General features: G+C 42.0%; 8 protein-coding genes across 8 annotated transcripts; 3 read left to right on the plus strand and 5 right to left on the minus strand.

The window, feature by feature from the left end:
• Positions 1–822: 822 nt before the first annotated feature.
• EAE97_008096 (uncharacterized protein) lies at positions 823–2334 on the plus strand (the record flags this gene model as incomplete). Its single annotated transcript, XM_038878610.1, has 1 exon — positions 823–2334. The coding sequence occupies one exon, from the start codon at positions 823–825 to the stop codon at positions 2332–2334; it is 1512 nt and encodes a 503-aa protein (XP_038730290.1).
• Positions 2335–3338: 1004 nt separating this feature from the next.
• On the plus strand, positions 3339–3764 carry EAE97_008097 (uncharacterized protein; the record flags this gene model as incomplete). The annotated part of the gene is made up of 1 exon (XM_038878611.1): positions 3339–3764. The coding sequence occupies one exon, from the start codon at positions 3339–3341 to the stop codon at positions 3762–3764; it is 426 nt and encodes a 141-aa protein (XP_038730291.1).
• Positions 3765–4903: 1139 nt separating this feature from the next.
• On the minus strand, positions 4904–5898 carry EAE97_008098 (uncharacterized protein; the record flags this gene model as incomplete). The annotated part of the gene is made up of 2 exons (XM_038878612.1): positions 4904–5540; positions 5600–5898. The coding sequence occupies 2 exons, from the start codon at positions 5896–5898 to the stop codon at positions 4904–4906; spliced, it is 936 nt and encodes a 311-aa protein (XP_038730292.1).
• A 528-nt stretch (positions 5899–6426) lies between these two features.
• EAE97_008099 (uncharacterized protein) lies at positions 6427–7406 on the plus strand (the record flags this gene model as incomplete). The annotated part of the gene is made up of 2 exons (XM_038878613.1): positions 6427–7144; positions 7204–7406. 2 exons carry the CDS (start codon positions 6427–6429, stop codon positions 7404–7406), a joined length of 921 nt encoding a protein of 306 aa, XP_038730293.1.
• A 396-nt stretch (positions 7407–7802) lies between these two features.
• EAE97_008100 (uncharacterized protein) lies at positions 7803–8676 on the minus strand (the record flags this gene model as incomplete). Its single annotated transcript, XM_038878614.1, has 4 exons — positions 7803–8030; positions 8231–8299; positions 8334–8420; positions 8656–8676. The coding sequence occupies 4 exons, from the start codon at positions 8674–8676 to the stop codon at positions 7803–7805; spliced, it is 405 nt and encodes a 134-aa protein (XP_038730294.1).
• A 919-nt stretch (positions 8677–9595) lies between these two features.
• On the minus strand, positions 9596–12802 carry EAE97_008101 (uncharacterized protein; the record flags this gene model as incomplete). The annotated part of the gene is made up of 5 exons (XM_038878615.1): positions 9596–10489; positions 10553–11571; positions 11623–12351; positions 12422–12646; positions 12700–12802. The coding sequence occupies 5 exons, from the start codon at positions 12800–12802 to the stop codon at positions 9596–9598; spliced, it is 2970 nt and encodes a 989-aa protein (XP_038730295.1).
• Positions 12803–13833: 1031 nt separating this feature from the next.
• On the minus strand, positions 13834–16577 carry EAE97_008102 (uncharacterized protein; the record flags this gene model as incomplete). The annotated part of the gene is made up of 4 exons (XM_038878616.1): positions 13834–14090; positions 14145–15956; positions 16011–16241; positions 16295–16577. The coding sequence occupies 4 exons, from the start codon at positions 16575–16577 to the stop codon at positions 13834–13836; spliced, it is 2583 nt and encodes an 860-aa protein (XP_038730296.1).
• A 2501-nt stretch (positions 16578–19078) lies between these two features.
• On the minus strand, positions 19079–22528 carry EAE97_008103 (uncharacterized protein; the record flags this gene model as incomplete). The annotated part of the gene is made up of 6 exons (XM_038878617.1): positions 19079–19431; positions 19484–20551; positions 20603–21235; positions 21321–22086; positions 22171–22197; positions 22256–22528. 6 exons carry the CDS (start codon positions 22526–22528, stop codon positions 19079–19081), a joined length of 3120 nt encoding a protein of 1039 aa, XP_038730297.1.
• Between the last annotated feature and the right edge of the window lie 4507 nt (positions 22529–27035).

A 27035-nucleotide genomic window follows, 5' to 3' on the forward strand; every position in this document is an offset into this window, starting at 1 on the left:
ACCAACACAATATCATTAAAATCCAGTATACCAACCGATGTATTTTTTCCTTCCGAGACTCTATCTTTTCGAATAGTTATAAATGTCTGAAGTTCGCAATGGAGAATTTTGAACTAAAATAGAATGAAATAGAAATGATCCATCTCGGTGTTGTTAAATTGACTCGGGAAATAGATTTTCCGATGGAGACGGCAATTTTCCTCGACATGTGTAGGGATGCCGCATGCATCGTTCATGAGAACTCCAATAATCCAGAAGATATAGGCTGGGGTACTAAACTGCAACCTTGAACGCTCATCAGATCTCAACAAGTGTTGTGTCTCATGGCTATGGACTGAATGGCGGTCACCCTAAGTTGGGGTCGCCGAATTCCAGCCATCATTCAGGTGGTGAACATCACGAATGTTGGCTCTCGATCGGACATAAACTATACGATGTGTGATCTTGGAATAATAATTAGTTTCAATTTTCCTCGTGGACTAATTATAATCTCATCATCAAGTAATCGTCAACAGGAGCCCTAAGAAATTCAAAAGCGACGTGAACCATCAGCAAGTGCACTGGTAGGCGCTTATGGCCTTTATTTGGGTGTCCATTGTCCTGGAAGTTTGACCTCGATGGCCATTCAGACCGATACTTCTTTTAAAGTGTTGGCATCTAGACAAGGTCTTTAATAATGGCTCATCAACAAATCATTTATATACGGCAGCTCATCAGCAAATCAATCAGGTACGACAGTGTTGCATAAAATGTCATTTGCTTAAAACCACCAAGTTTCTTTCCCAATATCTTCATTCTTCTCAATCATCAAGGTTATTCATAATGCCAACCCAAGGATATTCATCTACCGATGCAATGCCTTTCGAGGACTCGAGCCTTTTCTCCACCCTGCCCACTGAATTGAAATGCCGAGTTGTTGATTTACTTGCCGCGAAAGATGTCATTAATCTCCGTCTTACATCAAGAGCTTGGAGTGGTGTATCCGTCACCGGTCTTTTTAATATTCGTACTGGAAATCATATCGAACATGGTGTATTTTCCATTCGACCACATCTTGACGATATGACTCGATTACGATCTGTTGCTGGCTCGCCGTGGCTAGCGAGGGTTATCAAACATGTCAAAATATATGTTGGAGATTTGGATATGTTGGAATTTGATCATGAAGTTCAAACTGTCAATAGATATACCAAAATTGAGAGTATGTTAACTTGTGAAAGGAAGGTTAATACCTTGTTGGGACAAATTGTCCAGGACAGGATGAAACATTGTGATCCGGTCATGCTGTCTCATTCTCTTTCGAAACTACCCTCGATTAAATCCGTTACAGCCACCGCGAACGAATGTCCATTTTCGCCTTCGGAGATCAATTTTACATTAGCATGGATGCGACTCATGCGAAGATGGAATCGTGAGCCGGATGCACTCTACGACTCTTACGATACTACATTTCCTACAAGATCCAGTATCAGACATCTTAGTATATTACTCGCAACACGACTACTTCAGAATCCTGTTCGAAATTTGGTATTGGATACTTTTCCAATCGATCTTTTTGCTAGTCAAGGTTTCCATGATGACGACGATCAAACTGGACCATCATATGAAATTCACACTAGCTTCCTCCATGATATGCAGGATATGACATCAAAAGTCGAGAATCTCAGAATTGGTATCAATCCTGTTAGCAATAGCGCAACAACTCACGAGTACAGCAGAGTAATCGCTAAATCTATGAGTATGTTCATGGGATCCATGCAATCCCTTCGATCATTAGATATTACATTGAACATGTCCTCTCGATTTCCGAGCGACTCAATGGAATTAACAAACCAGGATGGTTTCTATTCTAACACATTCCCCCATCTTGAACACCTTCGTGTCTCCAAGGTAAGATCTTTTGATACGCCATTCTACTCATTCATTTTTCGTCACAAAGCGACCTTGAAATCTTTATCTCTAGGATATGATTTCTTTCTCGTTCCTCAAGATAGACCTAGAGGATGCGTATCTGTCAAATCTATTCTTTATAAACTGCGCGATGGTTTAAAATTGCAGAGATTTCAATTATTAATCAGGGCCAGTGATCAACGCATATATGACCAGGAATGGCAGGTCATAGAGTCTTCCAGTAATAAATTATCGGATGCAAAATTATTCGAAATGTTCGTGTTGGGGAAATGGTCATGGCCGATGATAAATGTAGATTATCCGCATTGGAGAAGATTGGATGAGTGGAAAGGATGGGTTAGAAGATATGGATGGGATAAGCTGACGTCGAAGTCGAAGAGGGATATTAGAGAGTTGGATTGGCAGGATGGAAATGTATCGTAAAAAAGTTTAATTATTCTTTAATTTCTTGAGTTCTTTATTATCTTTACTTGAGCAACATTGAATTGATGAGTTCTCCGAATGACGATGTTAAAGCATTATGAATGGCAGATCGTTCTTTCTCTTTGCAGAAACCATAGTTTTATGGGCCAGTAGAACTGGACCTTCACTCTATACCTTCTCTTCCCTCTTTTACTGTCCAAAAGTCCTCCTTCCTCATCTTCATGACTGAAATTCCCCTCAAATTCTCGCTAATCTCTTCTAACAGCTCTCAATACCTTAAATCCAGATTCTACCACCGAATCTCCAGAGCCTTTTTTCGACCCTCTCATCTTACCTCGCCCGCTTCTCTTCAGACTACATAGAAAACCGAGAAAATATCATTCGAAACTCCAAAGAAAATCTCCATTACATCACACCTACAACTTTTCTTTTGAAACCAAATCCTGTCCTTACATGGTCAACCCTCTCCCCCCAGAAAATTATCAAGCAGCACAAATCTATCTCCTCCTAAATACCCGCGAGATTTGTATCAAACTTGTGCTCCTCTAAGAACTTAATATGACGTACGTCACCAGATTTCATTCTTGAGATATTTAGCTCGACTCAAGACTGCATAGGGCTGCGTAGGGCTTCTGCTAATAGCGATATCATGTGACGTTTCTTCATTGCGGCTAAGGATAGTGTTCGATGAGACGTGGATTGCTATGAGAAAGTGATGACAAGGTGTAAATTAGTGCTAGACTCGTAGTTTAGGGGTTTTATGGTACGGAAATTATGTGCTTGGTTTCGATGACAGGTACGGTACACTAGGTAGTGGTTTGAAATGATTGTACAAGGATTTTTCTACGGTCCGATGTTTTTGATATATTAGGATCGTTTGCACTCCAATCAAGCACATTAGTTATACATCATCTACTATTCCCATCTCGTTGAACATTTGCTTCGTCTTAAAATTATTAAATCTCTCACACAAATAACTCCTATCAATCTTCAAACGCCTCAAAATGTCTGAATCCACATCCACATCCACCGCGTCCCCTTCTCGAAAAGAATTGATGCTCGAAGTCCTATTCGCACAGCGTGGTTTCTCCATCTCACCTTTCAAAACCGGTATGCAAAGACTTGAAGAGGTGGGCCAAACCATTGCCATGCCATCAATCCATCATTTGAACATTGGACTCGGAATTATCGATAATCACAGATTGGGTTTAAAAATTGTACGAAACACCCCGTCGGTTTTACTCGCCAAGATGTCGCAAGATGCGAAAAGGCGATGGTTGCGGGCTCGTTTGTTGGTAGCTGCGGATGATTATTTACGATATTGTCGCGGAGATGCGTTTGCGAGACTTGCTGCCTCTCAAAAATTTGTCGTCGATATCTATTTCGAATATCGAAAATCATGCTTCTCCGGGTTTGTATCAACGGCATGAAGAATTGTTGGATAATCCGGAAATGGATATGGAGATTTATACTCCGGAACAATGGGCTTCTCTACCCCCTATCAAGTTTCAGGGGCTTCTCGATATACTTACTCGTATGTCTTTATCGGGTTCTATCTCCCTCACTCATTTGAAAATCGAGACGCTTCCCATCTACACATTCATGACCTGGGATACGGAGAGGGCGATCAGCACTGATGTTTCTGCTCGATTTATCGAAGCGTTTTTGCATCTCGAATCACTTTCATTGGGTCTCTCATGCTGTATTCCCAATGGGCGTTTATCTTTGAACCCTGTGCCTTCGTGTTTTCATCATAGAGCTACAAGTCATATCGCGCAGTGGAATATGTTAGCCATCGACACCATGTGTAAAGTTGTGTCTTCGATGACGAATCTCAGGTATTTAGATTTGAATTGGCAAATATCGCTTCTTGATGAAGAAGAAGGCTGTATTCCCCCAATGAACTCGAAAAATCTAAGACAGATGTGGAATCAATCATTTCTCGAAAGTACTTTCCCGAATCTGGAGACGTTGCGACTTTCTTGGTTCTGTATGGAAAAGATAGATCTTTTTACTTTTCTGTACAGACATAAAGACACGTTGAAGTATGTAGATCTGGGAAGTTATTCTTTCGATAAAGATGATACGTCGTGTTCTTTTAAAGACTTTTTCGGGGGTCTGGAGGGGATGCTTGAGTTGGAGAAGGTGGAGTGTAGAGACGTGTATTCGATTTCGGCGAGCGTGGGGAAGAAGGAAAGGAAGGGAATTATGTATAAAGGGAGAGCGAAGAAGTAGTGATTTGATAAGGGGGAGGATAGGGAGGAGGAATGATGTTTTATACGCAAAACAAGGTAGAAGAATCTAGTTTATAATGATTTCCATAATTCTCCTGACCACGAGGTTTTCTGACACTCCGCTGAATGTCTTGTATCTTCAGAGATAATTGCTGAGGACGCAAGGTTGAATACTTTCCTATAATTGTCCATGGCGCTTCGAGCGCAGCGAGCAAACGGGGTTTGGGGGCTTGCCCCCATTAGTGAAAAAAATAATTGTACATTTCAAATCTATCTCTATTTCGTAAGATCGTGTCTAAGGGTATATTGGATTGTAACCTCGTGAAAAAAGATTATCATGACGAAGTTTGCAATTCTCTTCTCTTGACAACATCTTCAACAACCTGTTCCAACCACCATGCATGAATCCTTGCATCACCTGTTAGTTCCGGATGGAAAGATGTTCCAAAAACATTTGCTTGACGAACGGCTACTATATCTCCTGCTTCGCTATTGAGTGATTCTTGAATTTCAGAGTTAGAATGGGTTGTGCGACCGGGAAGTGTGGCGAGGACTTCCACAGGAGCGGAGAGAATAGTATCAGGGTTTGGGATAGACTTTGAGTCGATTGGTAACGAAGGCGCGATGACTGTGGAGTCTAGTGTGGATTCTGAGATTTGAGCTCCAGGAACGTGGGGGAGGAGTTTCTCCACGATAGGAGCTCGGATGAATATTGCAGAGAACGGTGCTGGCTTCTCTTTGTCTTCTTGAGTAGAAGTAGGATCTAGGTCTGATGAAATCGGGCCTAAAGATGAAAGAAATGGTAAATCTAGATTGGCCGAGAAAGATTCTACTTGTCGACCAAAATGATTACGATTCACTCGGACATCAAGACCACCGATCAATTCCTGACCACCGGCTTTGGTACGGTTTGCAGACTCGGCAAGTAGAATCAGACCTGCACAAGTTCCCCAAGTAGGATAGCGATGATATCTATAAAGTTGTTAGAATGAATACTTGGTGAAGGGGGAAAAGGTTTATGTATGACTCACTTGACATAAGCTCTCAAGGGCTCAAGAAGACCTGATCTTTGAGCAACGAGTGAGATTGCCGTACTTTCACCACCAGGTATGATGAGTGCATCACATGAATTAAGTTCGGCTTCATTTCGTACTTCTATGAATTTGTATTGAATAGGAAAGTCTTCTTTTGGTGATTTTGATTTTGATTTTGAGGTGGATTTAGTGGCGAGGATTTCACTGGCGGAACGAAGACATTGAATATGTTCATTGAAAGCACCTTGAAGAGCTAAAACTCCCACGGTGATCTTCAAACATTGTGAGTTTGCCATAATAAGCAATGATGGCGAAAGAGTGCTTCAATGGGGAAGATATCAATAAAGTGATAGGTATAAAATATATATTCTTCACATGATTTGGATACTATATTCTCGGAACGAAAAGGAAATAATTAATGCCAAGAGAACGATAAACTCAACCGATTGCCGAAGAATATCCTTGTAATTTTACCCCAAAGAACTAGGTAACCTTATTTATCATTTGAACCAATCAAAATTGGATTATGTAAACCAATGAAAATTAATCCTCAACCATTTCTTATGCGCTCAAGGATCTCAAGATTTAAGCTTCACTTGTCCTTGAACCGGTTCTATAAAATATTATATTGGTTGATTATCTTATGTCACTCTACTTCCCTCCTTGAGAGGGTCATTTGGTCATTTGGTCATTTGAACATTCGATTAATTAATCATCCAATCATTAAAAGGATTTATTAATTTGTGCAAGATTAGCATAAACAAGTCGAAGCTCTCAGTCATATTTTACATCTGCCTAGGTATTCTAGGTACATAACTCTCAAGATGTTCGCTCTTCTTTCTTACGCTACAAATCTTTCGATAATCTATACCGTTCTCACTCTATCTCTCTACATGCTCTCTCCTATTGTTCCCCTCGCGGGTTTCTTCGCTCGTCTCCTCGCCGGTTATATTTCCCTCGTCCTCTGCGCTTGTTATGGAGTCTTCATATCTATTCTCCTACGTCTCGTAGGAAATTATCGCATATCGCAATGGGCCGTCGCTCGCGCGTTCAAATGGACAATGTGGTTAACTACCGGCGTAACATTTGTCGTCGAAGATCCGCACAATTATCTCGGTTCAACACGCCCCGCAGTCTTGATCGGAAATCATCAAACCGAACTCGACGTACTCATGTTGGGCTGTGTATTCCCTCGATACTGTTCCGTTACCGCGAAGAAGAGTTTGAAGAATGTGCCGTTCCTGGGCTGGTTTATGAGTTTGAGTGGAACGGTATTTATTGATCGGGGTAATGCGAAAGATGCGCGACAGGCTATGGCGGGTGCAGCAAAGGAAATTAGGGAGGAAAAACAAAATGTTTACATGTTTCCGGAAGGAACGAGAAGTTATGCAAAGGATCCAACTTTGTTGCCTTTTAAGAAAGGAGCTTTTCATTTGGCGGTTCAAGCGGGTGTGCCGATTATACCGGTCGTGGTCGCTTGTTACAGTAATGTTTTGCACGTTCAGAGCTGGCACTTCAAATCGGGGAGGATACCGGTTAAAGGTAAGCTTTCTAGTTTTTATTCGAGATTTGGACAGGAAGCTAATTTGGAAAAATTATAGTTCTGAAACCAATCGAGACGAAAAATCTCACTTCTGCGGACGTCGAGGATTTGGCGAGAGATACGAGGGACTTAATGTTGAGGGAGTTGGTAGCTTTGACTTCAAAGACAGAGGGAAAGCCGATAGCTATGCCGGCACAAAATGCGGATGGAGTTGTGAAAGCTAGTGGAAGGGAGCCGCAAGTGGAACATCATATACTATGAGGACTTATATGCTGTGAAGGAAGGGGTTGATCCTTAAAGGTAGATGGATAGCTATAGGACCAGATAGATCCCGTATAGAAGAGAGATGGCACAAGAAAAATGGGTGGGTTGTACGGAAACGGAATACAAAAGGAAAGACGAAGAGTCGAAACAAATCATGGAACATGAGATATGATATTCAGCGCGCGAAAAGATTTTCTCTTGCATGAGCTTGGAGTACATGGGCATGGAATATCAATGCGAATGCGAAGATTTGAAATTCAGATATTGGTAGATACCCAGTAGAATTGGAATTTGATCTGAAGAACAAAATGGATATCGTTATGAAATTCTATGCTGCATTGGAATTGGGATGATGCGTGGCCTAGAGCTCAAGTTTAAACTCAAGTGGGAGTTCTAGTTTGATGTCCAATATCCAAAGTGACCCCGCTCTCTCGTTATGCTTCCACCCCATACGTTTTTTTCCTGTTCTTCCGCCTTACCTTGTTGTCTCATCCTCATTTGATATTTCTTGTACGCCTGAAGTCCGTTTGTCTTGTTGACTGCTATTCCGCGTTCTTTGCTAGACACCAGGTCATTTATTCGACTGGAACAAGGTGATTCGTGTGACATAGATGAGAGGTTCTGTATGTGAAGGATAGATTGTCATTTTGACCCGGGCTTGAGGCAAGGATTAGAGATGGAGGGGAGTGAGGGAGAGGAAAACGAAAAAAAGGTAGAGGGGTATGGGGGAGAAGAAGGCAGAATACTGATGTTGTGAAAATGTCAGGAAAGCAGGATTGAGGTGAGAACGGCTCGGAACTTCCGTGAACTGCAGGTTTTACCTGATAATTTGGTGCAAAGTTGGAGGTTCTCGATAGTTGAGATGTGTTGTCGCGGATGAATGGGTTACCCTGTAATTAGATTGAGATTGGCTGCTCCCCTTACGGTAAATCTACTGTTGAAGTCGAATTCGAATCTGAGCGTGCTATTGGTGTAGATGAAGAGAGGTGGAGTTGTGGGGATTATTGCCGCCTAAGAGAAATCGTAAACATATGGGACTCGAAAATATCATAGGTGTGAAGGAGAGTATGCTAACCAGAAAGTTTGATATACAATGAAAGAACGTGATCTGCTCCCATAATCATAATGTGCCCAGGTGACTCAATTAACCTCACCTTGCAAAGGGTGAACTTCGGGAGTCGGGTTTTGTTAATGCCGATACAGCATCTCTTACCATTTACCAATATTCTCCCTTCCATCAACTTACACATGTAGAACTATAGACCATCTTTTACAGAAACGGGTCTTTGAGATACAAAAGTTGTTCTTGTGTTGTCTGATCATGCTCTTTCATCAAGTGTCAGGACCTCAGGTTTGAAGAATGGTTTTTGAACACTCTTGATTTGGAGATGAATTATTTGATGCTTTGTTTGAAGGATTGCTTCATTTTATGAAGTGGAGCGATTACTTGAGGCAGTAACTGCTGGGTACCTGTACTCATACTCATAGAAGACAACTCACCGCGCCAACATTCAACACTTCGAAATAAACACTGTGGAGATGATCGAAGATGTGGTATCATACAAAGCCACTTAGCCTTGCAAAGAAAGACCTCGACAAATGACGACGAAGGATTTGGGATACAAGTGCTCTGGCTAGCAACTCTTGATTTGGAGAGTTAACTAGTGGAGTAGAGTGAAAGCTCAGAGGTGGAAAGAAGAGTGGATTTGCTCGATTCGTATTCGGGAATTGCGCTTCACCTTCCTTCCACATTGCGGGTTATGTTCTGCCCTTGGCTTGTTTCACGCGCACTTGCAGTGTATGCTGCGGGGAACAAAACACGAGGGGTTGCTAGCGCACCCCCGGATATCTTTTATGGGATTTTGGACGTTTGAAGTTTGACGGTGGAGGATGGGCTGCGGAAGTGGTTGTGTGGTGATTGCATGTGGGATCGCAAGAGACTACTCAGTGTCACCAGCACTACTGCTACCAGGAGGTTTTCTCTCAAGCTTGTCAAGACACTATTTATTGCAAGTATGCTAAGCCACGGTCCAATGCTTGGTCAGTACAGTGGTCAAGTGTCTGGTTGCAATTTAGACTGAATTCTCTTAGAAAGAATTGTAGATACATTATCCCTTTCTTCATCCCTTCCTCATCTCTCCATTATTGTCTCTCCCATTCGTACACACGTCCTGTCCGTCCTACAACTAGTTACGGTATTCTTCCGGAAGATGCGTTAACATCTTTGAATAGAACTCTTTCTTAAAGTCAACCCTTCCATTATCTTTCTTCACTTTTTGACCCTCCATCGCTGTGTAGTCTCTAATCTTTATGTTCTCCTTAGCCACAAGCCTATTATCACCAACTCTTGTTCGATCAAGATGATCCGAAATCAAGCTTTTCAGAATCTCCTGATCTTCTCTTTGAAATGGTTGGGGACCCGACCAAGTGGTCGTAGGCGGCATATTCGTAAGTGTTAGTGTTTGGAGATTTTTAAACATGGTTAAACTGCCATTTGTGAAAACTCTTGGTATAAGATGAGAATGGTCCGCGGTACTATTGAGGTGGCGAGTAGCGACAAGATAACTGCCATGATTATTACGAATATCTCTAATTTCCAAATGGCGGATACTCTTTAAGCCTTTCCTATGCTCCTCGTTGATTTTATTGTGCCATTCGAGGGTCATTTCCATTCTATTCTCGGGAGTACTATCTGAGATGGCTACTGCATCCTGTTGACCAAGAACCAGTTGTCTTGGCTGAGAATACTCTTTTCTGCGCTTGTCGTATGTTATCTGACCCTTATACATGTATCTTGATTTCCTCTTAATCATCGGCTTGTCCACGATAGTGTAGTAGTGTATCGCTATCTTGCGACTTTCATAACATATACTTAAAGTTATGGGTAGTTCGATTCTATGATCCTCACTCCTGAGATCGCCCGTTCCAACCACAAGACCAAGGTGCTCTGTTTTAGGAAGACAGCAATACTCCCAAATCATCCACCGCAGCTCAGTAGGTAATTTCAGGAATTTGGGAAATGTCGCAAATCTTGCATGCAAGTATTGACTCTGACCAAAGCCGGGAGATGAATTACAATCCTAGGTAGAATTTAGTTATCTGCACAACCAAAAAGCAATCTTTCGAAAGGAAATTAATCTCACCAAAAACATGCGATATACAATACTAAGCTCCTGTGGCATACTTGGCAAATTCCAGATCCTTTCGAGAAGATCTCTAATGCGTCTGAGAATATTTCTTCGTTCCTTAATGGACAGATGGGTAATTCGACGCCTTTCCATAGGTGGCCGAGAATTTGGATCCCAAAAGCTGAACGATCCGCCACGTGGAGCGCCAGTGAAAATTGGATTTGAAACTCTTGAAACTACCCGCATGATTGAATCTCTTGTGATGGAAGATCTAGGAACATCAACCGTACCGTGATCGGTCGTAATTATTGCTTCCCCCTGGTGATATTGCCAGCTAGGCCGTGTATCAGGGTCAGCAGGTTTGTAACGATGTTTGGCGGAGGTGTTATTGCTTGAGCAAATTTGACTGCGAAGGTCGTTCAACTCCTTTTGTTTTTGTGAATCATTCTGTAATTCAATGTTGGGATCCACGTTTGTACTCCAATCAGCGGGGTATTCATCAAAGATACGGGAAGGAAATTCATTATCGGGATGGTTCCAAACTGTCGTGCGGGTATTGTTGTTGACCCAGTGTTCAATATGTACTTCATTGCCGACTACAGATCGGTAGTAATAGTTCTTGCAACCTCGGGGGTGATATGCGTAAACCTTTTCAGATACATACTCCTTTCCTTGCTTTTCATGGTGTGTGCTCGTGCCAGGAGGCACAAATGTCTGAGCCCATGTAAAAGCTGCATCACGAGTCAACTTCTGCCTGTCGGACTCGTCCACTATGGCATTTGAAATTGTCTGCGAAATTTCAAAAGCTTTGATCACCAATTCGCAATCGTTCGAGTATGCTGTAGCAGAGCCATTTCTATGTTGCTCAGTGGATGTTTGGCCAATATATAATTCACCAGTGTGTTTGCGACCAACGTATGTTTTCTCTTGTGGCATGTTCTGCATAAAATCAGCCATCCAGTTCGACATATCTGGTTCGGCATTGGCGTTTGTGTGATCGAAAGAAAACATATTTCTTAATTCTTGGCCCATTTCTGTAACTTTGTTAGAATGCTTCAATAATATATGGGTGGTGCTCAGATTACCTGATGTGCTAGCATATTGCATATTGTCAGAGAGTGAGTGGGAAATTAGTGTCTCATTCGAGCCACCGAAGGAGCTTCTATTATCTTGAACACGCATCTGTACAAGACCTGAAGCAGATGTCTGACCTGGGTCGTTGCGGTTGACAAAGTGCTCTGATGGAGTGCTACTGAAAGCACTGAAATAATTACTTAGATCAGGTGCTGCCAATGGTATTGAGGTACGCAACTGTCCACTAAGGGTGGGAAGCATGTGCGGATGTGGATTGAAAATGGCTAATTGACTTTGTGCTATACTATTGTCGGGATAGAATGGACTTCCTTGGTCAGTGGAGACATGTTGAGTCAGACTGGTATTGGGTGGTGGGTTGGAAATGAATGGTTGATTTGGTGTCATTCCAAATTCGGGATAGAATGAGCTTCTTTCATGGCCAGCGAAGATAAGTTGAGGTGAACTTGTTCTAAGTCGTGGGTTGAAACGGGCTGATCGATTCGGTGCCATTCTAGAGTAAGGATGGTATAGTTTTCCGCCTTGATTAATAGAGGTAAACTGAGTCGCTCTCGTGTTTAATGGCGAGCTGAAAACGGCTGATTGACTTGGTGCCATTCTAGGGTCATTGTAGAATGGACTTCCTGCTTGATTGGTGAAAGCAATTTGAGGCAAACCTGTGTTAAGTGGTCGATTGGCGTCTGAAGAACTTGACGATGCGAACGCTGGATATGCGTAGCCATCTGTACCATTGTTAGTACTCTTCTGGCATATTGGGCCTACTTTTCATTCTTTTACTGAAGAAATAATTACCTGTATATTGATTGGAGCCACCTTGCATACCTGTATTGCCATTAGCAAAGCTACTAAAACGCGGCAAATGATTGACGTGGGGCGTGGTCAGTTGCTGAAATCGATTGAACTGGGAGTAAGGTGCTGTATCAACGGATCGAAGTTGATTATATCCTTCTGTCGTCAATCCCATCGGAAAGTTGTTCGGGAGGTAATCGGGTATCGCAACCTGTTGTCGATGACCTTCTATTATATCAGCACGGTCTATGTATTGTCACTTTATAAGTTTGTTAACTTACCAACTGCTGTTGATCGACCAAACTCATAACCAGCTGTTTCCGCACCAGGCGTTGTTAAGTTCTGATTATCAGGTGGCCATGAAGGCGGGTTAGATCCGTCCATCTTGTTGTCAACTTGTTCTTATGTTGTATGAAGGAATTTAAATGGGAACGTTGTTGTGTTTTTCGTTCTGGCTATCAGAAAGTATTTGTGTCGGGGGAGTTCTCAAGAGACTTTGTTTACGCGGGGTATCACATGATGATGAGATAACAGAGCTCAAGGTGAATATTGAATTTTGTGAGCTAGCTGAATTCTAATTTCGTTTGTATTCTGATTATTCGTTATTGGCTATGCAGGGGCCAGTCAAGAGAAACGGGGCGATCATTGGCTGTAGAGTCCATTTTCAAGGTCTTTGTAAAGTTTGGGCTTGTAAGTGCAAGATTTGCGTTATTTCATAGTGTTCCAACGGGCTTTTGAATCATGAACTTCAGTCTGCTGTCTCTTGCATAGGAATCCTTGTTTTAAAAAGTTTCTATGGTAGTTTGATCGAAAATCCGGTCTAGTGGAATGACTCAGAGTTTCAAAAGATTAAACACATCACATCGGCGTGAAAACAAGATTTTGCACGCATCTATGAAATTGAAGACTCTTAATGGTCTATTCGTAAACTAAACTATGAAAACCCGATGACAAAGTGATTGACTCGATTACTTCTTCCTCCAATTGCCATGTCTGCTTTGTTCACTGGGCTTTGAGACTGGCAGCGGCTCGTAGAATGAGGCATATCCGGTGCCACTCCATTAAGCATAATGAAGTCCTTTCCTTGCACATTATTCCTCTCCGAATACAAAATTCTGCTCCTGAAAAAACGCAACCCCGCCTAACTCCGTTGTGTTGTCGAAATAACCCCAATTGTATACCACGAGAAGCGCCTCTCCTTTTCATCGGAAGGATGATGATTCCTAGAACTATGCAAGACGTTAGTCAACGGAGCTTGTTATCAGAGAGTCTAGCCAATCAAGAGTTTGTGGTAAAGACTTTTGAAGTAATTCCCCTAGATGGCGAGGACGCCATGTAGACCAAGGCAGAGAGATCTTCATTGAGTATATATCTCCCCTATAGTTACCGGAGAACTGTGAATATGATACATACTTTTAGTCAACTGATTCAACACTGGTCTCGGATTCATCCTGTGCTTCAATCGCTTGAGACTTTGAGTTCTCAGGATTATTCTGTGCTTCAGCAGCCTGCGGTGCCGACTCCTCCAGCAATTGAGAAGCGCTGTTGGCGATTGCAGACTGTAATTTCTGCGTCTTCGCTGGCTTTCTGCGACGAATCGACTTATTTACTCTGTTTGCGTCCCGTGGAGGGTCCTTCCGGGTATCGGATTTATCATTTCTGGCGGGATGTTCTGAGATGGTTAGATATCTTCGACTGTATCATCTAAAGGGGGATTGCAACTTACTGAACGTGTTGCGAGCATGAGGAGCTTCCATCTGTGCTTGATGCATGCTGGGCGCCAATGTGCCTGGTATATTTGGTGGAAAAATCCTAGCAGATCGAGTACCAGCTTCTTCGGAGTCGAAGGCTGCTCCCGCTTCCTCAACATTTGAGGTAGCCGTCGGATTGCTATCAAGCTGGAGTGGTTGCATAGGACTAGCATCTTGTGGAAAGAAAGGGCCAGAATTAATTGTGTTGAATGGTTCAGGAGCGTCTGGAATTGAGTCAGAGAGCTGCGCAAGTTGTGCAATAGTACTCAGCCTACCAAACTGGATTCGGTCCTCTGAAGTATCCATTTGATCACCACCTGAAGTGGGCATTTCGCCTGGATCGTTGCGGTCTATATGCTCGCTTTGTGATATATCGCCTGGAGCATCAGCCGTATATAAGTCTTGTTCGTGCTGGACTATATGCTGGTTTGGTGGCATGTTGTCTGGAACATTAGGGGCACCTAAGTCTTGTTCGTTCTGGACTATATGCTGGTTTGGTAGCATATTGTCTTCATCGTTGGCGACTTCATACTGGTTTGATGGCATATCGCCTGGAGCATTAGGTCCACCCAAGCCTTGTTCATTCTGGACTACATGCTGGCCTGATGTCATATTACCTGGAACATTAAACACACCCAAGCCTGTACCTACTGCTCCTGGAGCTCTCTGGTCACTAACATAACCGGAAGGTGTATGAGGTACTGGCATGTTCTGGGAAGGTGTAGTGAGAGAGTGATCAGGTGTCGTGAAAGCGTCATCAGATTCATCCACATAATGTACTTGCTGAGGAGATGCGTTTGGTTGAGGATTATGTGGAGGTTGTTCGATACTTTCCAGGATGTTCTGTTGAGGAGTTGTACCAGGAAGATTACTGCTTGGCATGTTGTCTCCGGAGCTTTGGACGGTTTGCTGTGCCGAATCCATATTATAATTATTTAACATATGGTCGTTCTGTTGGACCTCCGGGTATGGGGGATTATTCTCGAAAATGTCGTTTTGGTGAACCTCTGGGTAATGGGGATTATTCTCGAAAATGTCGTTTTGGTGAACCTCCGGGTATTGCGGATTATTCCCAAAAACGTCGTTTTGTTGGACCTCCTGGTCCTGGGGATCATACCCGAAAAAGTCGTTTTGGTTATCAGTATGATATGTAGGAACTGGGTTGTTCACCGGAACTTGGCCATGCATTTCTCCTTGATAGTTATTCATCGGATTCATCATAGCTGTAGCCATATCGAACTGACGAGCTCTCTGAACTAGGGGTCGGCAGAAATGGTCAGCCATGCTTGCAACTATTGTACATCTGGTCATATCCGCCTGATTTCCTCTCTGGCCCGGGGGCTGTAAGCCGCCGTAACGCGTCTGGGAGGGATTGCTGTTCATGGTATTCATCATACCTGTAGCCGTACCTGCTTGGTGAGCTCTCCGATCCAGAGGCTGTAAACCACTATAGCGCGGCTGGGAAGAATAATCATTCATAGTATTCATCATACCTATAGCCGTATCTGCTTGATTTGCTGTCTGACTCGGAGGTTGTAAACCGCTGTAACGCGGCTGGAAGGAATAATCGTTCATGGTATTCATCATACCTGAAGCGGTGTCTGCTTGATGAACTCTCTGATCCGGGGGTTGTAAACCGCCGTATCCCGGTTGGTAGGAATAGTTGTTCATGGCATTCATCATACCTGAAGCCGTATCCATTTGAAGAGCTCTCTGATCAAGGGGTTGGAATTCACCGTAAGGTGAATCCGGGAAAATGTTCAGTAAAGCGTTTCTATTTTCGTTGTCTATTACATCATTATTAGCAAGCTCTGAAGATGTAGGAGAGGTATTCATCTTACGATATTGAAGTAGTGTCGAGTTTGGTGGATTTTCAACACGATTGTTTCCAGCAGGAATAGCTTGGTGTGCATTATCTCCCGAGTTCGGAATCGGTGATAACTCGTACGTGTTGCCGAGAAGATGCTCATTACGCTGTTGAATTTGACCAACCAAGTTGTGGTGGGTAGTCATTTGACCTAGTAGGGCATCCGAAGCATTCGGAGCTTCTTGGTTTGGTTGTTGATTATTTCCTGCTTTATTGGCTAGCATGCATTGTGTTTATACTATGAACGTATCATCTTACCAGTGAAACCTGCACCAGTCTGCGCACCTTCTCGGTTGAATGCAGCAACAAACACATCATGTGAGGCTGCAGGACGAGGGCCAATTGAAGGGCTTCTTAAATTTACTCCGTCCAGGTCGTATGGATTTCCAGAAGGTGGACTATTTGGTACATTGTTGGATGGTGAAATGGGTTGATTGAACTCGCCGGTACCGTCCATCCAGCGATGAATGCGACCTGGGGACTTAATCAGACTGCGGGTGTCTTCTGGCTGTGGCTGTGGTTCTTCGGGTGGGGAACTCATGTTGAGCGTTGATAGATGTTGGAGTTTGTTGTTGGGGTTGATTTGATGTTGTATTATGTTGTGTTGTATTGTATGAAGCTCTTTTATTTTGTTTATCAACGTTGTTTTTTGGGGGAGCTTACATGTACGAAATGCCACGAGTTTGCGGATATGAGTCAGGGTTTGTTTATACAGTCGCGTATTTTACCTCATTTTAATAAATTGGTTACAGTAGATAGAATTTAGATAAGCTATGTACAACGCTAGTGAGGGGGTGATGTCATGGAATTAGGGCTAGATGGGCTATTAAGATGGTGGTCAATGCTGGCAAGTTTATTTTGTGCTAGTAATCTAAAAGGAGAATCCGACCCGGGGGACTTGTAGGAAAACCAATACAGCTTCATATTTATTAAGGTGATCTGGGATGATTTGAAGGTTGCCAGGAGTAATCAAATGCAGCAAGTACCTTTGAAATGATGGACTTCTTTTGAGCATCTACCTCTTTCCAATTTTGATGGTCCGAAAGTTTTCGACTAATTTTCAATCTAAATTAGCGTGGCTGTTTAGTGAGCAACCGCTTCCGGAACGCTAGCTAAATAATAAAAGCTAATATATTGTAAACAATCCTTGTACGATTCAAATATCCAGATTCCGCTATGTGATACAGCACACATTATTCCATCGCCTACCTTATCAAATTGAAGAAGCAATCATCAATTTATTTTCTCTTCATCTCCTATTTCCTATTTACCCTTCTATTCTCCCCATTTATTCACCCTGGAGCGGGAATGACGGATCTCCTTTATTTTCATGTTAAACTACTCTGCCTCGGCATCAAAGTGCCTAGTAATTGTTTAGCACTAGCACAACAAAAAGGGCCAACGGATCAATTAGTACCGTCTAGCTATAACCCGGTTAGCAATACCGAGGTGCGCTTTTTATGAGTTTCCATTAAGCCCTTATATCTAGAATGACAGTGCAGATATAAGAAGAGAATTCCTGATGGCCCCCTTCCCTCCCCCCTTTCAATAGTAGGGAGCCTTGAATCATGTAACCAATTACTGTGAGTGAGCCTAGGTGCTCGTTATTTCAAAGCGGTTGAACCCAAGAATAACAACACAAATACAAAAATGAAAACTCTTGTGATCTCAAACCCCCTCTATTTCCCCGTTCACCCCTTTTATCATCAAAATTCCATGAATATCCCAAATTATATCATACATTCACCCTCATACTCTCACACTATCATGTCCTCATAATCATATCCTCGTATCTATATTACCATATTCATATCACCATACAACGAGATCTTACCATATAACCCTGCAAAACCTGACACCTAAACCTCACACCTAAACCTCCCTCACACCTAAATCACTTTCTAAACCACAATACCCTTATCACCACCCCACAATGCCCTCCACAATCCACATACACCACACCCCGCAGCGCTACCATCCCCCCCCAGATTCCAAACCATCAATATCGAAATAAGCACGCAAACTTCATCGGAACCATAATCTATCCTTTTGTCATGACCCTCTTCTATAGCCTACAAATCTCATTTCCCACTCCTCAGCCCAACCCTATTCAAGCCACCCATAACAAGTACCTCCATCCCCTTTTCCTCCTCACCTTCACCAACCCCCAACCTCGCTCCTCCATTCTTTCCAATAAAAAGATAGGAAAGAGAGCTGGACATATAGCCCCTTGGCCTTCAAACACAAACTACCAGATCACAAGTATTGGCCATCAGGCATCAATTATCAACCACCAACCATCATTATCCTCCCCATCCTCAATTTACACTACACCGCGCCGTGCTCCTCCCTATCCTCAATCATCCCCCGTTTCTCTTCTCCTTCACATTAACCCATCCTTTTCCCCATCCAATCCAATCCAATCCACCTCAATCCACACATCCATTCAAATCATCCCATCATTCCAATTACCATCCACATTAATCACATCTCAATCCCCATCACAAGTCCCACCACACCTCTACCTCACTTTCGCCGCCAAACAACCAAGAAACTCAGATACCTATTCGGAGATCACAGAAGGGAAGTACAGAGACAATGAACAATAAATATGAATTCATGAACATCAACTCCTCACTCGATAGACATCACATATTCGGTAAACCATATCCTCACCTTTACATCTCGTTGTAAAACTTCAGAAGTTCACATACCAGAAATCACATGCAAAGTAAAAAGGATTGTCTAGCTCATTGCAATACATTTAAAGAAGACCGCGGGTATCTACTAGACCAGATGGAACCAAGCTAATCATTGTGCAAAACAATGCAGCCAACTATCTATCTACCTTCTCCAATTCCCCCTAGCAATACCAAACCAAATCTTCTTTCAACTCCTCATCTATGCAAGTCTGCAATTAAATTCAGTCCAATAAATATCATGTACTTTAGTCTAGACGCATCTATTGCGCTAGTATATCCGCCAAGATGCGGATGGATATTCTATCCTTCACACCTTTCTTCAACCTAAATTCTTCGATATTTATAACTTTGCATCCAACTCCTCAAACTCACTGATATGTTTGACCGGTTGTGGTCCAGCAGTAACTTGCAACATACCCTTGAATTGTCGTACATCCGTGATAACATATGGTACAGTACCATTGCCTTCAGCTTTGACGGCAATAGCTTCTCCATCTTCAGCATCTTTACGATCCTTATTGATCGCAAGAACAGTTTGTTCCTCTGGTTTTGCTTCTGGCAAAGAGGTTCCTTGAGCAATGAGATGAATGGAGAGTTTAGAACGAAGTGGAGAGGATGGTAGGATGAATTGATTATAGAATTGGATCATATCTTCTTTGGTGAGTGCTTTGACATTGGCAGCATCGTGATGGACTTTGGAAGGGGTTAGTACTTTCAAGTCAATAGTGTATACGGAATAACTTACCAAGCTCAAAGTCAAAGTACTCATAATCAATATGAGACCATAAACGATTTGATTCTTGATCCAAATTCTTCAATTTCTCCAATCTTTTGGTAATCAAACTTCTCTTGTGTCCTTCAAATTCGGAATCTGACATGTTCTTGAGGATCTCTGAGTATCCAACCAAGAAAGAATCGATTCGCTCTTCAAGATATTGTGGGGTTTTCTCACTTTGGATGATAAATCTATAAGCGATGGTAGTAGTTGTCGTCGAACAACCACTGAATACAACATATCCCAACTGCTCCTTTGTTCTTAATTGATCAAATGCTGGTTCATGAGTCATTTGATCGAGGAGAAGAGTCTTGGCTCGTTGAGGACGAACAGCCTTATCTCCAATAGATAGAACGTATTCAATACAGTGATTGACATTGGCTGGATCTTTCAAAGTTTTGTGATAAACGAAATTGGCACCAGGTGGGAAGACCAAAGATCTACCTATTGGCCATTGAGTTTGTGGCAAGACTCTTGGCTTCAAAATACTTTCAGTTAAATCAGCCAATTTCAAAGCATCCTCCTTGTACAAGTTTCCATGTACAAAAGTTTCAATGTGCATCTGTCTTAATAGATGGGGGTAAAATTGTTGAATGTCGTCCGCAGTAACATGTGCTAATTCGGCTAGATATTGCTCATTGATGTAGCCCTTCTCGCTACTGAGCCATCTCATATAATCACCAACTTGGTTATAAGGTTGTTGAAAGTCCCAGTTCTTCAAACCTCGTGCCAATCTCTCCTTGATAATATCGAATCGTTCTTGTTTGACTTCAAGATCTCTCATAGTAGTCAAGACCTTCTCCAAAAGAACAGGGAGCTTATCATTGTATCCGGAAACGCTAATTTCCAAACCCATTGAATGACTTGATACAGAGTATTCGAGTCCTGCAAGCTCAGCATCATAGGCGTATTCCTCCAATGCATCATAAACCAAATCGGTATACATTCTTGCTTTGAGAGAATTTTCTGCAGTGGCCATTGGTAAAGGATTTCTACACTGGATGAAAAGATTCGCTTTTGGGACCCAGAAAGTATCATCTAAGAACGAATTAGCTATAGTTTTTGGAATGGACAAGGGAAGTTACTGACCTTTCTTGAACCATGTTCTTACCGAGTCATCATTTCTGATCAACTTGGGAGAGATGGCGGGTGTTTTAACTTCCTTCTTTTCAACCTCGAGTTTAGTTGGAATGAACTGATTTACATGAGGTAAATGTAATTCTGGGAAACGTTCTCCTTTCTTGCTTGTAGCAGCCTTTTTGATCTCTTCCAAGAAATCCGCTGGAATTTTCTCGTATTTGTATTCCGTGCCATACCACTTCTCTTTTGAATCCCAACCACCTGGGAAAGTTTGAGAAGAGATTTGCATACGGAAGTTGTCAGCTCTTAAGCAATCGAGTCCAGCAGATATTTTTTCTCCATCAAACTTTCGAAGTCTGCTATGGCCACTGAGTAACCATTCTCGAGGCAATGGTGTCTGCATGACAGCACTGATTTTGCTAGTAAATCTACTAGCTGGAGTCTTTTGCTTGAATCTGAAATCGACATCGGCTAAACCCTTTTGCTCATCAAAAATCCATTCTTGTGGTGGGGAATCTTTGAGTAATGCAATATACTGGAAGAAAACCTTGACAACTTCCTTGTAATTCTTGAGACCTTCTTCTGTCAGACGTATTTGACAACTGAACAAACCAGGAGTTCCAGGACATATTGGATAGACACCTAAGAAGAATTAGTATAAATTTGAAATCTTGAAGGAGGGATTCGGAAAAGTCCGCTGGGTTGAATCAAATAAAGTCAAACTTACCTGCACTTAAAGCATTTGCCCACCCCTTAGACTTAATATAAGCCATAATACTACCTGGTCCTTCATGTCCAATAAGATGTGTCAAATATCGACTTGGTTGAGATTCGAAAAGAAGTTCTTCATCGATAAATGGAATGGAAATGTCCAAAGTTCGAGAATCCATAACTGGTTTAGCAAAATATTGTGTCGAGAGTTGATCTGGTCCATAAGGCTGTTCATCCTCCCATCGATTTTGTGGCAAATCCTTATTTCGTACACCGGCGAAAAGATCTGCCGCCCATGATTCCAACTTATCCAATGGCTCTCTTCCCAATATGACAAGCTTCATGCGATTCGCAGAATAATGTTTCTCGTGGAATTCCATAAACTTTTCCCGCACATTGATTCCCCGCGATTCTGGTTGTATTTTTAGAACCTCCAAATTTCCTGTCGAGAAGTGGCAGTAAGGATGTTTTGGATTTGATAGTGATTTATCCAATTGATGTAATCTCCATTGATCACTCTGTAAGTTCTTCTTGTTCTCCGAATCCACAGCCTTTAATTCTCTGTCCAGAGTCGAGTCGAGGAAAAGAGGATCTATGAAGAATTGCGCAAATCGATCGAGAGCACCATACAGAGGCGAAGGGGTTGAATCTTTTGAGTCTCCATCCTCCCCTGATTTCGCAGCAACTTCAAAGTAATAATTTGTAGATGTGGCACCAGTATATGCATTGGAACTTCCGGAATGTGAGGAGAGGTATTGTGAATAAGCATTTTCAACAGGGTACTATTCAAACTATTAGTTGGTGATCAATTAATGTGGGAGATGTGCGAAAGTGCGCCACCTCTCCAGACAAAGAGTATACAATACCTTTTTGGTTCCCATGAAAAGTAGATGCTGGAAAAGAATTATATGTCAGCTTGATCTCTCATAGCATTGGAATGATCATGTTTACCTCTACAGCATGCGCCATACCAGGGAAATCTTCAGGGTCACTGAAATTCCCCACATTGACGTCCATGGCTGCTGATGCTTTATCTGTTTCAGCATCATGAACGAGTAGAACCTCTAGCTGATTGGGAAGCTTAATAACTCGATAAGAACGATCATCTAAGCTGGGCGTTTCAAGTCGATCGGTAAGTCTCTCAACAAGTCTACGATGTACTCTCTGTTCTCTCAAAGGACTGTCGGGAGCAATTGGGCTCTTTGGTTGAGTTAAATTTGACATATTTGTTGTCAGGGTCGAAGAGGACCTGGAAAAGAATGACGGAGATTTTAAGGATTGTAAAGAAGGAGAATTGGTATTTCGAAGTCTCAATTTCTGGTGATAAGTTGCAAAAGATGAATGAGAATACTGGTGTTGTTTAACCCCGCCAAGGTTGATCTTGGATTTCGAACCAGTGAATAATGAATATGGGTCCAAGGTCTGTGCGAAGGTTGATAGGAAGACAGGTTTCCGTGCTTGACCGTCTATCAAGGTATTGAGGTGAAAAGAGTGAAGGTATCGATTATGAGTTGATGATGTTGGTTGTGGTCGCAGATGTTTTATAGAGAAAAGGATCGTTGGTCTTTGTGACAATGGAGGAAGAAGGATTTGTTGTCTATTTAATGGAATTGGATTCGTTGGTCTAGATAATCGTTGTCGAATTGAGCATTGGGCGGTTCCAGAACAGGTCATTCAGCCAGCCAGGCAAGTAAGACGCGTGGTTGGTTTGCCTTTGATCGTATGGAGGAGGTAGGATGACAAGTTGATGGGAGGCAATTGAGATTGACCGGTCGATTTTTGAGAGGATGAATCTCGAAAGAGATGGAGATGCAGGTAGAAAAGAAGAGAAGAGAAAGTAAGTTATGTAGGACCCTTTGAACCCTGATGGCGAAAGTATACAATGTTAAGGATAAAGTAAGGGACCGTGGTAAAAGTTAAATGATAGAGAAGGGAGGAAGATCTGAGTCTTTGATGTATGGATGTTAGTTTAGTGAACCTTACGACCGGTGAACCTATCGGAAAATGATTATGTAAATAGTAAAACATTCAAAAACATGACGATATATTCTCTCAACAAACGGGATCAACGGATTGGATTTACAATCAGTGGAGCTATAAGATATAAATAAGATGATATATACGGGGAATGGAAGTCGAAAGGGTCGACGTGTGTAGGATCGTATAAAATGACAGGTAGATAGATAAATAGGTAAATAGGTCAGTAGGTAGATAAGTCGGTCGGTCTAGAATACAGAATACATAATACATATTATATATTCAACAAATATAAATCAACAGATAATACTACTATGATTGACTCTTTTTTGACTCTTGTAACCCCTTTGACTCTTGGGATTTCTCTTCTTCAATCGGAATCACTCGAATTCTTGGTACGATTCGTGTAATTTGTGTGATACCCATCCAATCTCTCTGATTCTCGATGTTTGGTGTGTGCCGTTTCATTTGTTTCAATTTCGTGATTCCTCTCACCACTATTGCCATACAACCCATCCAATGGTCTTACCATGACACAACAACGTCAGCAATTCCCTTGTTCGCATTGGGATCGTGGTTCGCCATTCAGTCATTTGTGTTTAAGCCATTGCCCGACCCATCAACTATTCGCATTGGCGATCAATATCAGCCGTGGAAGAATCAATAATTCAATACCTAAGTAGGACCAGCGACATCAGCTACACCAGCATTAGCAACATCACCATCAGCATCACTATCACCAAAAACATCGATAACATGGCGGTGTCCAGTGGCGGTGAATATAGCTAGGGAGAATAAGGGAGCATAAGGACAATCTATTCCCGTTTGATGCTACTACTGATTAGACCCTTGAATCTTTGGTCGCCTCGTCCAAAACCTTCTTCAGATCCTTGTTCTCCTTCTTTTCCCCTCCATGCATCAGATCCATTGAACCCCTCATTTACATCAGAGGTAAAAAGTCCGATTTGATATGATTCCCTGCCACCTGGGCACCCCTAGGTACTTTGTAGTCGAGTGTATGGACTCAACAACACCTCGGTATTGGATATTAAGAGCATGGAACATCACTTCCGTCTTGTTAAATGATTAGAGGAAAAATCTCTGTAATTTTGGATTTACATTTAGTGCAACCATAAAAGATGGACTGTCTAGATACATACATACCTAGATACATACGATACCTAGATAGATATAAGCCTAGACATATAAACCTAGATACATATAAACCTAGATACATATAGACCTAGATACATATAAACCTAGATACATATAGACCTAGATACATATAAACCTAGATACATAAACCTGGATACATATAAACCTAGGTCTCTAGTAAATATCTCCTCGTCCTTCTTCACTCAACCAAATATATCTGTAAATTGTAATGTCGTACGCGCTTGAACTACCATACTGTACCACTTTGTACATATCAAATAGGGATGCTGCCACCAACCCGGATGATGGATTCTCAATCAACAAATATACAATACAATGAACATACTATCATCGTCGTACACACATAGACTTCCAAACTCCAATTCTAATCAATAGACCGACTTTGTGTCCTCGTTCAATCTACCTACCATTTACCGAACATGATGCTTCATCCTATATACACCCAAGTATCCATATGGCATCGAGTCCATCATGTCGTGTAACCAAAAGAGATATGGCAACACGCATGAACAGCACCAAAAAGGCAAACCTACCGCGGTATATCATATATGCAACAAACCGAAACGATACCCATGATTAACACCTTTGGCACCTATCAAACCACAAGGCCACTCTGCCGGTAAAATACAGGTGCAGTTAACAAACGAATATCATATATTTGGCTAATTGAGATTGTCAGTAAATCACGAATCAATGATTACTATCCGTCTACTGTTCTTCTAATTTTTTCTTCACTGCAGCCTTTTCAATACATTGTTGTCTGTACATGCATAGGTAGGTAGGTAAATTTATTGATCACAAAACGAAAAGTTTAAAGAAAAACTCCAAATGTCAAGTTGACGAAGAAGAAGCGTACAACATGTAAATTAATTCTACTAGGCCGAATTCTGCATTTCAACGTTCACCCGATTTACTTTTTCCTTCGTCCACCCTGACTATATACCGCCTCAAGTTTCTGACTCGTCCTCTTTATGTCAAATCCCTTTTCTTCTTTCACACAATCAGACCATTCTAATACACTCTCCTCGTACAAGATCGACAAGATGACGAGGTCAAACTCCTTTCTCTTTACGGAGGATGTCATCCGCAGATGATCACATCAGAGATTCTAGTGCTTCGTTCCATCAATTTAAAGTTCGAGACTACCTCGGATCAAAAACGTGAGTACAAGATCTCTTCGTATCAGATACAACGAGTCAAAGGATTGGCGGGAGTAACCTTATCATCTCAGTTACCAATGAAATGTCCGGTTTCAGATCTTCAAGTGGATGAGATCGTTCTTGGTACTATTTACATCTGGCAAACTCGAGGTGGGAAATAGCCGAATCTAGATGAGATGATATGGCAAACGGATGTAAATCCCCATTGGTCACGCGAGGATAATTAAACCTTTCTTCTTGATCTTCGACATTACTCATGAGATATGGTGCATTAACCTCGCACGACTCTTGAAATTTGGGGATGACTATGTTGGTAAGCCAGTTTCTCGCCACCAACGTTCTTCTAGCGAATGAACCCGTGGACATACCTATTATTCCCTATTAACTACATTTTGCCTCCATCCTCAACGTTTAGTAAGAAGGCTGAGTAAATCGCAAACACCTCGGTGGCTATCATACTGCAATACTAGGTGTAGTATTAAATGATGTAGATCACAAATCACATTATATATCACGTATCCGAAGACCTAGGTAATCTTACAACCTCACATGTGAAGCGAGGCTCGATCCAAAGTATATGTGTCATGGACAGGCACATGTCTAGATGATAGCCTTGGGTAATAGCGGCTTCCAGACGAGCTGCCACAATTACTCCGCCTTGATACAAATAGTGATGAATCATGGCATGTTACTTTCACTTAACCCCGCCTCCGCTCAACACCACTTCTCGCATAGCTAGATAGCCAGATGTTTTCTGGGTTTTCCATGTGAAGATAGATACGTATTAGAAGATCACTTCAGTGTTGCAATCTTCTTTACTCCACATGAGGTTACTTCTTGAGATAACCAATACGTCATATTCACAATCACTTCTTCAAACTATGGGACCTAGATGAACACCTAATCAATACGACAGATTCATGTCTTCTAACACAAGTCAAGCCCCAGCTAATCATTTCCTAAACCCCCTCCTCATCTCATCTCAACTCATCTCATTCAATCCCCTACCTCCACACTCTCCCCAATCCCCCAACATCGCACCTACTACCACAACCTCATCCCACACGTCCGACAAAACCCTCATAAAGATCTCATCCCATATCTCATTTCATCTCTTATGTAACATGTTACATCACATGGTATGAAACATGCATACCTACCTAGCTGAAGGTAATTCGTGATAAAACATGGCAATCAGACGACGTTTTCTAGTACAGCTGGAGGTCTAGGTAAATGTAAATTTACGACACTGTCTAACTCTATACTTTGATAGATTTGAGGGAAAAGGAGGGCGGAGGATATTGTGTAATATTGTAACCATATCTTTGCGTCTCGAGACATCTGTCCAGACTAACTAGAACAGCCTTCTTTTCTGCAGAAAACCAGATAGGTTCATTTCTATTTCCAATTCCAAATTC

Source organism: Botrytis byssoidea (genome assembly GCF_014898295.1).
Source record: "Botrytis byssoidea strain MUCL 94 chromosome Unknown BBYS_017, whole genome shotgun sequence".
Classification (NCBI taxonomy): domain Eukaryota; kingdom Fungi; phylum Ascomycota; class Leotiomycetes; order Helotiales; family Sclerotiniaceae; genus Botrytis; species Botrytis byssoidea.